The sequence below is a fragment of the Marmota monax genome, unplaced genomic scaffold, assembly GCF_021218885.2.
Source record: "Marmota monax isolate L192 unplaced genomic scaffold, Marmota_monax_Labrador192_F-V1.1 WCK01_AAM20220418_F8-fsc00065, whole genome shotgun sequence".
NCBI lineage: Eukaryota > Metazoa > Chordata > Mammalia > Rodentia > Sciuridae > Marmota > Marmota monax.
Genome location: NW_026694038.1, coordinates 4,041,783 through 4,057,413, shown reverse-complemented (window position 1 = coordinate 4,057,413; position 15,631 = coordinate 4,041,783). Strand labels below are relative to the sequence as shown.

At 35.5% G+C, this 15,631-nt stretch overlaps 1 protein-coding gene across 1 annotated transcript in view; it reads right to left on the bottom strand.

Annotated features, from left to right (window-relative positions):
• Sema3c (semaphorin 3C) overlaps positions 1 to 15,631 on the bottom strand; it is a 161,305-nt gene that overhangs the window by 36,858 nt on the left and 108,816 nt on the right. The window contains exons 11-12 of the mRNA XM_046464199.2: positions 15,242 to 15,386; positions 7,187 to 7,409 (exon numbers count right to left, since the gene is read on the bottom strand). Of these exons, the coding sequence (XP_046320155.1) occupies positions 7,187 to 7,409; positions 15,242 to 15,386 (368 nt within the window). The remainder of the gene's footprint in view (positions 1 to 7,186; positions 7,410 to 15,241; positions 15,387 to 15,631) is intronic.

The window sequence follows — 15,631 nt, the reverse complement described above, 5'->3', positions numbered from 1 at the left end:
TGAAAAAGTATACTTTATTACATTATAAGAATAATAAAACATAAGTGGATAATCTGAGCAGTGTAGGAATACTAAAAACCATCATGTTGAGATTTTACTGTTCTTGAAAGAAAAGATCTCTGAGGAGTGGCATAAAAGGAAAAAAATTTGTTTTTTGAAACAATTTTTCAGGGAGTAATCAGATACTTAATTAAATTAAGTTTTTAAGGTCAAATTTAAATGAGAACATTTGTCTCTGGACTAGCTTTCACTCTATGGGCTCTCTCTTTCCTTCTTTCCCTCCTACCTTCCTTTCTCCTCCTCCTCCTCCACCTCCTCCTTCTCCATTTTTTTCTTTTTTCACATATCCCTCTTTGTTACTCTTCTGCATGATCAAGCAGTCATGACACCATGATTTATCATTTTTCTCCTGTCAATTCAGCCATCATTTCACTCTATTCCACTAGTACTGCCTGCTGTGAAAATCCCTGCAGAGTCCATGGTAAACTCAGAAGTTTCCAGATTCTGCTTTGGAAAGCAGTGACCTGCAATGTTATTAAAAAACAGTGACTTAAAAAGAGATTTTCCCCTTACTCCTAATTGAAGGGGACATCTAGACATCATCCTTAGACTGACAGTCATGCAAAGGTTCCAACTGACAGTATATATATATATATATATATATATATATATATATATATATTCCCCAAACTCAAATGAACTACTCCTCTAGCTATCAAATTGTACATGGAGCATCTTAGGGAGTTCTTTAAAAATCAGAATTCCTGGCTCTGCAGTTCATTAACTGTGTGATTTTAAGAGCTGCACTGCCAGAACCACAAGTTACTAGGAAGCTAGTTATCCTCTAATGCTGCAAGGCAAGCTTTTTAAAGCTTTAGTCACATATGTGGCACACACTTCAAAACTCAACACTTTCAAAAGGCTTACTGGAGCCAGCGTTCCAACTGAATCTTCACCCAGTTAAACGGAAGCTAATAAGAAGCTTGAAACAGCATATACAATATAAGACTTTTGGCAGAATACCATACATGTTGACCCTACATTAAAAAATCATAATGATACTAAATCATCCTAAACCTTTAACACTCATTCACAAGAGTATTCTCACTCTTTCATCAAAAGCTACATGTCATTCTGATTCATATATAGTGCTAAAAATATAAATTTGACAGAATGTGTCTGAACCTGACCCAGACGCTTAAATATTTTCATAACTCCAGAAGCAAAAGGAAAATGGGCAAAAACCTCTTGACAGTGCAATACTGTCTGCTCTGAACAAATGGCCTGGATGTTAAATAGTAGGTGGCAGAGTTAAAATAGAAATGCTAATCCTATGAGAGCTCTTGCCTGCTGCTTTATAGCCCTTTCTAAAGATAAAAAAAAAAAAAAAAGGAGGAAAGGCAGAGTGAAAGAAAGGAAAAAATAAGAAATTTAACAAATATTACAGAATAAAATAAAGCATATATATATATATATATATATATATATATATATATATATATATATATGTATATGTATATTTTCAACCTGTGATCTTTCTTGAAGTAGTAGCAGGAAAGAGTGAGAAAATAATTAAGTATATTTAGCTTCTAATTTGAATTTTAGTAAAACAAAAAAAATTTAATTCAAGATAAAACAACAAATGTTTATTTTGTGAAACATTATGAAACCCTGTGTTACCACTACATATTCAAAAATAGCTTCTTTAAGAAGGTTTATTTTCCTAAAATATTACAACTATCAACCAAAACAGAGGTCAGTAAAGTGTTTTTTTTTTTTTTTTTTTCTGTACAAGGCCAAGCAGTGTATATTTTAGGCTTTGCCGGCTAAAGGTCTCTTGTGGCCAACTACCCAATTCTGCTATGGTAGCACAAAGCAGTCACAGAAATTATGTAAGTGAATGGGCAATGCCATTCATAAGAGTTAAGGAACAAAGCTCCCTCCCTTCCTTCTTTTTCCCCACTCACTTTTTTTTTTTTGGCTTGGCATCTGGCAGCACACGGAAAACAATCTGAGACAGTCAGATGAGAGTGTAAATCCAGGTTACCAGCATCTCAGACTCAGCCACAGTTATACACTATAATGGTATTGAGCAAATTGTAACATTTACAAGCCATCCAGCCTACACAACTACCATGGAAACCGTGTGAGCTTCAAAATCATTCATAATATTCATATCCTACTTACATTCCAATGATCTGTCACACAAGTTTTTCCTGTGGCATCTTCCTTGACTACTGATGCTTTCACAGAATTCTTCTGAATGTCTCATGATAGTACAAAAGGGATGTTGGAATAGAAGCTTCCTACATGATGGCCATATCGGGGCATCACCATTTATTTATAACAGCTGGAGGGCTCTCTTGTACTTGGGAATTTGGCAACACCCAAGAAATGCTTTATTCTTCCATTTAAACACATAAAGCTAAGAAATCCTGGGATGATGATCTATTATTCTTCCAAAAGCCATTTCAGAAAAGACTAAAAGTTTCCCTTTTAGTGACAGGCAAGGACAGAGAATTCTTTTTGGAAGAAATCTCACCAGCAAACCAAGAACTACTTGGACAGCATATATTTTATATCAATATATTTGGTGGTAGAGTTTCAGGTTAACTGAAATCACTGTTTTAAAATTAGAGTGCAGTCTGACATGACAATATGGAAAGGATCAATGGTTAAGTGAGTTACCATCTCTCAGAAAGATGCTGTTGGCAGAGGCATTGTCATGGCACGCACTTTCCTATTAGGATAAAATTCCCAAGACACTCATGAGGCTTTGCAAGTAATCATTAGCATGGCTTCCCACTACAATTGAAAACATATGCCTAAATACTGTTTTTGAAAATGACACAAATGTTTAAATACCAACATAAAAAAAATCTATATAAAGGTGCCAGAAACTTATGTGGTAAGAAAAGCCAAAGAATTTGTGCAAAAGCATGTTTCTTACTGTCTTCTATTTGAATAAACATTGCTGAAAATTTAAAAGGCTTCAACATTCCATCCTTGAAACCTACATATTTTATGTAGATTTTATGAAAAAAAGCAATCCAACTGTGGCATCAAAGTCCACCTTTAAGACAGGCTTCAAAAGTAAAAAACAAAAAAAAACAATCTTCTTTTCTAGGTAATACAAGACATTAGGGAGAGGTAAAATGCAATTACCACTTTGCTTCAGGAAAGAATATTTTTTAAAATTGCAAATTCCATATTGGATGAACTGAGCTGAGTCTAAAAGCAATTTACTTGGTGACTACATTTTTGGAGAATGTAGCTTATATGCAAGTGAAGATTAGCTTTCAGGGGTATTCATGAATTCCTTATATTTCCTAGGTAACAATGAATATAGTTATGATTTCTATTTTATCTTGACAAATATTTATTGAGTTAACCAGGTTCTGTGATATATCTAGAAAGAGAGAGAGAGGGAGATACCAAGGAGAGAGAGAAAACTTGAGAGGAAAGTGCAGTTGTGAATACCAAAATGGGAGAATGGATTAAGTGCTGATTAGAAAGTCTTAGAAGAAGATAAATTGAGTTTGAAGCATGATGTTTGCAATGTTAATGGCTTACACAATGTGTGTTATCTACCAGTAAATTGTAAATTCAAATGTTGAGCTTAGAAAATGGCAAGGACTAATGACACACATTTTGGATTTGTTTGCACAGAATAGATAATAGAAGCTAAATGAATAAATGAGATGCCCAAGGAATATATAAAAAGAAGAGGACCAGGGACACAACCTCTGGATATACACACAAGTATGAGCAGGAGGAAGCCAGCTAATGGAGAAGGTGCAGCCAGGGAATTTGGGATTTATGTAGTAATATAAGGCTTAAGCAATAGGCAAAGAGAGATTCTATAATGCCAAACAATGCAAAGAGGTGAGAGATATCACATTGGTTGGAAGACTGCATTTTCTTATTATAAGAATATTCAAGACACAAAATCAGCAATTAGGTAGAGACAGCAGTAGATGAGATATACATCTCATGTTATATCAGGGCACAAGGTTTCTAAGCCAAGATTCAGTGGAGAATAAAGTGGAGAATAAAGTGATTAAGGATTTAATTGGTACCAAAGGTCATGGAGGTGGCAGGGTAGTAGGAGTAAAACTTGAGAGTAGAGTGAGACATCAGTAGTCTGGGTAAGGGGGATTATTCCTTAGCTGTTGAGCAAGCAAAGAGGGGACCAATGAAACCTCAGGTATAATTAAGCATGAGAGAGGACATCAAAAAACACATTTTAGAAGATTCTTGGTTTCTGAAATTTCAAGTTGAAATTATATGAGGATAAAAGACTCAAATCTGGGATTTTAGGTATAAGAATAAAAAGTGATAGAAAAAGAATGTAATAAGTAAAGAACACTTTGAAACTTTCGTTTATCCAAGAAAAAGTAACCAAATTTAAAAACTGAAGTCAGAGTTTAGGTCACCCTTTTTTTGTTTGTTTGTTTGTTTGTTATTAGGGACTGAATCCACTGAGTTAAGTCCCCAGTCCTTTTTATTTTTTGAGTCAGAGTCTTGCTAAGTTGCCTAGGGCCTGGTTAGGTTGCTGAAGTTGGCCTTGAACTTGCAATCCTCCTGCCTCAGCCTCCCTGTGGGATTACACGTGTGTCACTGCACCTGAATAATTAATTTTTAAATTCAGAATGTATCTTCCATAACTGTGATATTTTATAATGATTTTTACAGATACATTTTGTATCTATTTCTTATACTGGAAGAGAAACTAGCATATTTCTTGGAATAGTTCCAATATTACAATAAGACAGGTGATGAGATTCTATCCTGGCCTATAAGGTAGATTAGGAATGTGTGAAATTCTATCATCTGTGACAACATGGATGAACCTAGAAGACACATAAAATGAAATAAGCCATGCATAGAAATATATTTTTAATCACTGACTGACCAGCAAACTGAGGTTGTTTCCTTGGTGTAGTGGTTCTCAAACTTTAGGGTCCATCAGAATTACCACAAGGGTTTGTTAAAATGCAGATGGCTGAGTCTTAGAATTCCTGAGGTGTGGCCTGAAAATTTGTATTTTGAAAAAGTTCTCATTTATCATGATTTTTCTAATGTGAGGATCACACTTTGAAAATCACTCTTATAAAACATTTACTGCTCATTATTACATATCATGTTAAATCTCTGAACAATAGTACTTTCACTCCTGTTGATTTGACAAATTAGAATTTGTGGATGTATTAAAATCACAAGCAATCCTTAGCAGGGAGAGTAAAGCATGTGGCATTACTATACCAGACCTTAAACTATACTACAGAGCAATAGTAACAAAAACAGCATGGTATTGGCACCAAAACAGACTGGTAGACCAATGATACAGAATAGAGGACACAGAGACTAACCCACAAAACTACAATTATCTTATATTAGACAAAGATGCCAAGAATATGCATTGGAGAAAAGATAGCCTCTTCAACAGCTGGAAATCCATATGCAACAAAATGAAATTAAACCCCTCTCTCTCCCCATGCACCAAAATCAACTCAAAATGGATCAAGGACTTAGGTATACAACCAGAGACCCTGTGTCTAATTGAAGAAAAAGTAGGCCCTAATCTCCATCATGTTGGATTGGCCCCAACTTTCTTAATAAGATTCCTGTAGCACAAGAATTAAAATCAAGAATCTGTAAATGGGATGGACTCAAATTAAAAGTTTCTTCTCAGCAAAAGAAACAATCTGTGAGGTGAATAGAGAGCCTACATCTTGGGAGCAAATCATACATCATACATCATACATCAGAAAGAGCACTAATCACTAGGGTATATAAAAAACTCAAAAAGCTAAAAAATATATATATATATCCCAATCGATAAATGGGCCAAAGTCCTGAAGAGACACTTCTCAGAAGACAATGTACAATCAATCAACAAACCATGAAAAATGTTCATCATCACTAGTAATTAGAGAAATGCAAATCAAAACCACTTTAAGATTTCATCTCACTGCAGTCAGAATGGCAGCTATTATGCATACAAACAACAATAAGTGTGGCGAGGATGTGGGGGGAAAAGGTACCCTCACACACATCTGGTGGGACTGCAAATTGGTGCAGCCAATATGAAAAGCCATATGGAGATCTCTTGGAAAATTGAGAATGGAACCACCATTTGACCCCGCTATCCCTCTCCTCAGTCTATACCCAAGGGACTTAAAAGCAGCATACTACAGGGACACAGCCACATCAATATTTATAGCAGCACAATTCACAATAGCTAAACTGTGAAACTAAACTAGATGCCCTTCAATAGATGAATGGTTGAAAAAATGTAGCATATATACACAATGGAATATTACTCAGCAATAAAAGAGAATAAAATCATGACATTTTCAGGTAAATGGATGGAGTTAGAGAAGATAATGCTAAGTGAAGTTAGCCAATCCCCCCAAAAAACAAATGCCAAATGTTTTCTTTGATATAAGGAGGCTAATTCATAGTGGGATAGAGAGCAGGAGCATGGGAGGAATAGACGAACTCTAGATAGGGCAGAGGGGTTGGAGGGGAAGGGAGGGGGTATGGGGTTATTTATGATGGTGAAATGTGGCGATCATTATTATCCAAAGTACATGTATGAGGACATGAATTGGTGTGAATGTACTGTGTATACATAGATATGAAAAATTGTGCTCTGTATGTGTAATAAGAATTATAATGTGCGTTCTGCTGACATATATAAAAAAAATTAAAAATAAAAAATAAAATCACAATACTAATATTTTCAAAAAAGCCTGAGTTAAATTCACTTCCAAGTATTGTATAAACCATGTTACATATCATCCTCAGTACTTTTCGAAAATGACCCTACCTACTGATTGAGAAGTCACAGAGTTGGCTTTAATTCAGAGGAATACATATCCACACTTAAAATTTCCTCCTGCCCTAATTCACTACTTCTACATTTCACCTTAATATTGCTAGGAACTATTATAGATGCTGTACATATCAACTCTTTTAGTTCCTCACAACTCTCTAAGTTAATTCATTTTATTGGCTCCATTTCCAGATGTGGAAACCAAGGCATAGAGAGATTAAATACCTCACTAAAGGCCAGACAAAAGTAAGCACTGGAGTCTTTCTAGTTTTAATACCATGGTGTTAACCTATTGCCTCTATTACTGTACGTCTCTTGAAGTATGGCTTGAGCTCCACTACTTACCGGTTCCAAGAAACAGGACATGGTATCTACCATCCGCAGCATTCACTCGGTCCACAGCGATCTTCGTATACTTGTAGTCAGTGCCTATGCGGACAATCAAAGGCCGCCTGTGGATTGGGTAGATGGAATTGTACATCAGAGGATGGTTCCGAATGAAAGTGACAACATCATCAGGGAACTCCTTGGTGGTTCGCATGTTGGGCGTAAATGCTCCTCCTGGGCACTAAAACAGAACAAAACAAAATATATAGAGAATGAACCAAGTTAATAAAAATGGTTACTCTATTTTAGTAATAACTTGCCGCAGTCTGGCTGGGCACAAATGCCGCAGTCTGGCTGGGCACACAATCACGAGCCACCACACAGCTTGTAGATTCAAACAGCAACTCTTTATTCCCGAACTCACACCAGCCGTCTACAATCACGTTCTGGGGAAATCCACGTTCTCTGCCCAAATCCACCCCCACTGGGCTTCTGTCTCCCAAAAAATACAGTCTGAATCCCGTGAGAACTCAAGGGGAACTCAGGCAGCAGGATACGCCCTATTCCCAGCAGGAATAATCTTAAACCTTAAACCTGGAACCTAAACCGGGAACGCCCTAAATCCGATTATCCTAAACCGGGAACACCCTAAACCCGGATCCGCCCTGGTCCTTGAGCAAGGTCACCTACATGCAATGTCACTGCAAAATGTCCTATTTCCACGAGTCCTTCCACTAAGCAACATGGGGTACGCTGGCAAGGAAATTGTCATAGCTACTTGGCTAATGGCTCCCAGCATCAACTGAGATCTCTTTCTCAAAACATTTAAAGCTCCAGTTGTTTAAAGTGCATTTGCTATCCACTGAGAAAATAAAATTATATACATATAGAGAGACAGCTATAGATATAGATATATATCTGCAGAAAATTAGTATCCAACGTGTTAAATTTGATCATTGAATGAAGCTAAGTCCACAATATCTACCCTATTTGTTTTCAGAGAGGAGCTGTTGCCATAATATTTACTGTTTTGATCTGTCATTTTTATGTTTCTTATTTTTCACCTTGACACTAACATGATATAAAAACCAAAATTGTGGACAAAATCTAATGGTTCTGTTGGTTAATATCAATTAGATGGCCATTATCAAAGTCAATCAGTACTCACATGTAAGAGTTTTGCTCCATCTGACCTCTAGTCCTAAGAGGAGGTGATCTCAGAAGCTGGAACTTAGGTTCGATATGGTAAATTAGACCTGAAATTCTCCTCTGGAAAAGACTCCAGTCATGTTCATTTAATGCCCTACAAGCCCCTACATGACCTGGCCTGGGCCTGCCACACCTATTGTAGTTCTTGCTGTACCTGAACTTCCAGCATGCTTGCCCTCCCGGATTTTGGCTCCTGCTGTTGTTCCGCATTGGTCATACTTTTCTCCAGCCTGTTCCAAGGCTTTCTCTGTGGCCTCATTTAGTTATCAGTTCAAAAATTGCTTCCTTTAAGGTGATGACACACAAAAGTAGCTCCCCCACTCCATCTCTACCATCTATCTCCTTAGCCTATTTTTCTTCAAACTCTTTCCCTAACAGTATGTTACATATTAACTGCTTGTATCTCTATTATCCATTTCTCTCTCTTCAATGTAAGCTGTGTGCTGAGAATAACTGGATCTATATTGTTCATTGTTCTCAGACCTATAACAATAGTGGTAACAGCAGATATTTGACCAAGAGGAGTTGAATGAGTGGAGTACATGATTCATTCTATCTAGCCTGCAATTTTGGTACAAGTGCTATATGAAACAGATTCTCAACTCCACCCAGGAGAAGAGAGATTCAGAGCATCCATTTCAAAGGGGCAGACAGAAAGCAGTAATGAGATCTAAAAACAGACTGCTGGGCAGCTTCGGCAGTTCTGGAAAGGAACCCTGACAAGGGCTTCTGAGGAGAAGCTTCCTAAATGTAACATTAACTAAGGCCAAACTTAAGAGTAGTATGGGAGCTACTGAAGTTTGAAACTTAAACTCCCTCATTAACTAGCAGCTGACTATGACGTTATATGAGCATTGCCGTTGAATATGATATTTTAACATACATAAACCTTATTTACCTAACCTTATTAAATGCTTGAAAATATTTCTACTTACAGAAACAAAAATATTTGAGTTTTTTTTTTCTTGAAATGCATAGCACTCCTGTTGTAGTTTTCACTATCCTCATTACAGAGTTTTAGAGTAAAAGGGGAATAAGAAAGCCAGCTTCCTGATCAATAGCAATGGGTACAACATCAGTAGTAAACTGCAGGATATAATGGGGGCCGTTACCAACTGGACAGTTACACCTTAGCCAAAGGTGGCTATGGTCCCTTATGATCAGCTATTACTGCTATTCAGGAACATAAGCCTAGTGCTGCCAGGTTTCACCAGACGATAGAAATGCAGAATGCTGTGTGAAATTTGCCAAATCTTTAATTGTTGACTCCATGAAAAAGGAAAACAACTTTGGGGTTCAAACAAAATATGACAACCTCTAAGTTGAACCCTTAATAGCTATCTAATGGCATTAGTACTTTTGGGTCAGTGTTGCCAGACATACTTGCATTTTCAAATACATCATCAGATTACTTGTATGATCTCACTTCATTTAGTCAGTATCAGCATGATACAATTTTCACACTAACTTGACCAACTGGCATTACTAGAACTTTTTTTTTTTTTTTTTTAGGACCAGTAAATCTAGTTCTCTTTTTTGAACAAAGACTCAGAGAAAAATTAAATGGCTTAACAAAGAAGACACAATGACACAAATAATAATAAGGAGCCTCATGCTCCTTATTCCATTTTCTGTAGTTCATATGTATTTCTTTTAAGGAAAAGCATCATATTTAAATAGACATATTTATAAATTCCCCAGAATGAAGGGGAAAATGAGGACAAAGAATTTAATGAGAGGTTTTTCTAAGCTGGTAGATGTGCTCCATAATTCTTTACAATATGGAATTATGGGTGTCTTCTACTCTCATTCTTCACACCAAGTGGAAAAAGGGAGATACATTGCCTACTGAATGAAAACATGGAAAGAACAGTGCATGGGCAATTTAAATGGTTCCAGACCTTCATAAAACACCACTAATTACAGTTTGCTAGGCTGAGACATCTCCATAAATATTTGCAAGCATTCTCCTTTGTAAGTTCCAGAAAGATCCAAAGTTAGTGTATATTACTAGGCAGTTTTGATCATTTCCAGTTAGTACAGATTGGTGTATGAAGAGCATATTAAGTTATCAGTATCTGATATCTGCTCTTTACTCAAAGATAATTGAAATTCAGATACAAATTATGTCAAGATTGCTCAAAACCACAGTTTTAATAAGGTAACCCTAATAAATCAAATCAAATACATACTTTGCATTCAATTACTCCCCCTACATTTGATACTTTTGTTGTATAATATTCACAATCAACTTCTTTCTTAGGAACAATGTCTCCTAGCATGAGTTTATTTTTAAATTGACAAAAGAATTAATTTTTATAGTACTTATTTATTTCATTAATTCACGCATAAACTGTGCAGATAAGTTGTAAAATGATGGATCAAATGGTGATGAGAACAAAAATAGATTTACCTTTTGTGGACTCTATCTGTCTGGTAAATTTGGCTTAGTATAACATTCCCAAGTAAAAATCAGATGTGATTAACTTTCTCCTCATCTTATGATAGAGCACATGTGTTGAAACCTCCACACATCCATAGTCTATCATAAATGAAACCCTTTATACATTAATTAGGCTGGTGTCTCATTCTTCAGAAGGTTCATTTTACTCTACAAATAGCCAGTAAGCAATTTTGGTTAAACTGTTCCTTTAAGTGTTTGCTTTTATTCAGTCCTTCTTTCTTTCTGTTTGTCAGCAGTGATAAGCAGCATTTTTTTTCCAGTAAAGACATTTTAAGTATTCTTAAAGTGTTAGATGAAATGCTATGAATAATCATGTTAAGGAAGTATCAATAATGATTGTCCTTACCTAATTCTTTCCTATATTCCTGTGCCTTCTGATTCTCCACAATGTTCTCCTAAACTTCACATCTATTAAAGTTTTCTAATAATATAGTTACATATTAACATATGTGTGTGTGGTCTTTCTTTGTACATCCTCTATTAAAAATGAATTTGGATATGCTCAGTACAGGACGGCTAGTAAGAAATTGCTGTTGCTTTCTAGACACAAATTCTCAAATAACAAATTCAAAGCAAAACTACAACTAAGAAACAGAGTAATAATATCAGACAAATACAAAATAAATAACAGAGCTTAGTTCAGGACCAACTGTTGTATATACTTAAGAGCCAATATTTTTAAAATGAACTTTGAACAGTGGAAAACTTCAGGCTGCCAGGGTCAGTGCAGAAGTTTAGAGATGAGAACACAAAGGTTGAAGTATTTAGGGAACTGTATGTAATTCCTGGGGCACTCAAGCAGATGGTTCTGCTATACTTATAAATACATATTAAAATTGAACACTTTTATTAGGTTCTGCTTTAAAAGGATATGCAGTATATACAAAAAACTATCTTCTGCAGAAGGTTTATACATGTTGCAACAGAATAAAGTAATATGTAAGCTGGGCCAGGGAGAGAGCCTGCAGTCTTTGGCTGCCCTTCGCAACATACCAAAGGTGTCTTGTTTCTTCCACAAACTTGAATTACTTATGGAAAAACATTGTGACAAAATTGGCAGGCTTCCTCCTACTGACTTGAGCTTGCTGGTTGGGCCTCTCCTAACACCACTATCAGCTCTGCTTTAAAAGAAGCACCTACAGGGAGCATTAGAATGAGGGTATAGGATTTCTGCCAGTGTCATTTCTCTAAGAACACAGTCATATATTTATGGGGTTGACCCGGCAACCAGACTACTGTGTCGGGAAATAAAGTACCATGATCACAGTCCACCGTTCGCTGGGAGGACTTCAGAGGCAGCATTCTTAACCCAAGAGGAGACGGAATGCTTTGGGGCACTTGGCTGCAGATCCTCTGGCTACATGAGCAGGAAGCCCAGGCAAGAGACAGATCCTGGCCACTCTGAGTCAGAGAGCTGACTTCATGGTGTTTTGCTCTGTGAAGGGTGGAGGGACCAAGTCTTGAGGGAAGGATGCTTTTCCAGGAGGAATGCCAGAGGTCACTCCTCCACCCTGCCTTTTTTATTCCCTCAGGATCACTCAACTGACAATTTTTTGATTTAAAGGAGCTGTTCTGGTCTCAACACCAGATGTACGAAACCACATTATAGAAAAATGTCTGACATATTGACTACTCCCTTTTTCATGGAGTCTGTTCCAGATGTGTGTCACTAAGCCCTGGCTTATTCTACACTGCTTCAGAATAGGGAAGAGCTGAAAAAAAAAGGAAGAAAAAATGAACAGAGCGACTGTTAGAAGAACTTTCTAATTTAGCATTGGTTTGTTGTGTTTTACTAAAAAGGGCTGATCTATTTGCACATTTTGTAGAATGTTTGCTTCCAGACAAGAGTGGTTTTCTCATTATGAACCAGAGCACTATTCTTATGGTAAGGTAGCTTTTAAGTTTCCCTGTGGATAAAGAGCCTGATGAGAGGTGAGGACAGAGATGACTTTTCTTCAGGAAAACAAAACAAATAAACAAACAAAACATAAACCCTGATTTGTAGCATTTGCCAATTTCCATGGTGTAAATGCTCCCATCATGGCCAATTTCAAATTATTACTATAAAGCTGGGCATGGCAGTGTATGCCCGTAATCGCAGCAATTGGGAGATCTGAGTTCAAGGCCAGCTTGAACAATTTAGCAAGACCCTATCTCACAATTTAAAACACATAAAAAGGTCTGGGGATATAGCTTAGTGGTGAAATGCTGCTAGGATCAATCCCCAGTGCTGCAAAGAACATACACAAAACAAAATTCAAACTCAAGTTACTATGGTGATGTTCTTAACTAAGAAGAGATGCAGGTAAAGTAATATACTTAACATAATCTGTTCTTTGCAGTGGATACAAGGTGTCTCCAAAGCTCTCTAAAGGACGACCTGAAGCTTCAAACCCTGATTTAACCAGCATAGTCATCTTTCTTCTGTTTTGTTGGTTTGTCCCAGGGTTTCAGGGTTTCTCCAAAAGTTTTTTGTTTTTAGTGTTTTGTTGTTGTTGTTGTTGTTTGCTTGTTTTTGTTTTTTGATTGTTGTTGTTTTTAGTGGAGGAGATTAATTTTTGAGTTTATAAATCAGTTGCTCCTTTACTAATCCCATATATACATGTTCAAAAGAGTCATTGAATAAAGTATATTCAGTAACAACTACCTCTTAATTGTCTGTACTAAGATGAAGCTATGATTAAAGCAACTTCAAAAATATGATATGTCCTTGAGTATGGTATCAGTGAGCCTTCTGGAAATGAAATACTGTGAATGGAATAATGGGAGCCTTTCACTTGAAATGGGATTTGGAAGTTGTTCAGCATTTCCCCCCTCCTCTTTTCTTTTGTCATCTTTAATTTATCCAACTCCTCAACTTGAGGAACCCTTAAGTGGCTATTTCAGTTCTTTCTTTTCCTTGCATTATACAAAATAAACAAATGTTTTATTCACCTTCTTTTGAGCTGTGAGCATAAAGGAGAGACAATTTAAAAGAATATTGTGAATACTATGATATGATGCTACCAATATGACTATGACTTTTAAAATTGTAATATTTTGAGAAATAAGCAGCAATTCTCATATTTTTCCCAAATTAAAAGTTAATGATTCTACATAAAATACATATCAATGATTTTTTTCTTTGAGATGCTGGAAAGGGAACTAAACTCAAGCCTCTTAATTTTAAATAAATAGTCTCCTTAAATGTACGAAAATAATTTTCCTATTGAAAAGAAAAAACTTACAGCAGGATAATTTAAGACAATGATAAAATAAATGAGTAAGTAATACATTACAAATACACTCTAGTAACATAAAAATAAAGTGAATCAACAAATAAAAATTACATGGGGTGAATATCTGAAAAAATATTGTTAAAGGGAATTTCAAGTTAAAGTAAAAAGAAAAAAAAGTTTTGTCAACAAAATAGTATGCTAGCTATCTTTTTTGATTTAAATCTTTCCTGTCCTCCAAAATTTATAATATTATTCTAAGAAATGCAGAAATATTGGAAGATTATATTTCTCTTGAATATCAACTGAATAACATCTTTCAAATGATGTTCTATATGACATGTTACAGATTGAGACACTAATTGATATTCTAAAAAGCAGCATAATTATAGCACTGGTGAAAAACAAACAGAAATTTTTTAACCAAGTCCCAGAAAAAAGTTCAAAACTGGTCTACAAATGCACTGTTTATAACTCAGTTGGAGAAATTAGTCTTAAATCTATCCTTTACTATTATTAATATTGCATGATACAGAAACATCCACATGCTTCAAAAACAGGTGATTTCTTATTAGAAAGTTGAATATGGTTTAAAAGTTCTAATTTGCATGTTGTTTTATACTATATAACCATTTTATTTGAATTATACTTTCACCTGTATTGTAATTATCTGCTTATACATACCAAACATTTTGTCTAAGGAAAATATAAGACATAATTATTAATTAAATACATGCCTAAAATTTGAAATATCTCCCTGTTATCTCTAAATTAATTCTCATATGGTTAGTCCTCATTAAAACAGATGAGATTTCTTAATACATGAAACTGTTGTGAAAATCAATTACCATTCAAATTCTTAGGTTTCCACTGAAAAGTTACCACTTTCAAAGTTACATTTACTATGCCATTATAATTATGAAAATTCTTTCCTGTATGCCTTGCATAGTTATTCTGAAATCTTAATGAGATCTTGTTAGAAATAGCACTTACAAAAAATATACAGAGCACTCTGTAACACATATGACATATTAGTTAAATCCCAAATCAGAGAATCCTTGAGCTGAAAAATTATAATGAGCATACCTAAGTCTCTACTTATATTTAGTAAATGTCAACATGATATTCAGATCTTGTTCATTTTTTTTAATGCATGATGACAAAGAAACTTTCCTGGATACTTACAGTTCCAGGGCGAGGGTATGGAATTCTCCCCTGATAGGAAATCAGCTGATGATTGGGCCCTTCTTTGTGGGCAAAAGGCCCATTAAACACAGTCTGTATATCAGATAAATGATACACACACACGGCTGAACCTTTAAAAACTGAGCTGTAAATAAAACAGAAAGAGTCCACGTTATTTTTATAATGTATTATAATTTGAAAACAATGGTAAAGTTTGTGAAAAAAGGTTTATATAATTCCTCATGGAAAATTTGAACACTATGGTGCACATGTGTGAAGATGAAAAACTACTGTTTTGAAATAAGGTATTGATACATAAAGCATTAAAATATTTAATCTATCCATGAAAGTAATGGATATTAATAAGTTATTGAAAAGTTCTCATTGTTT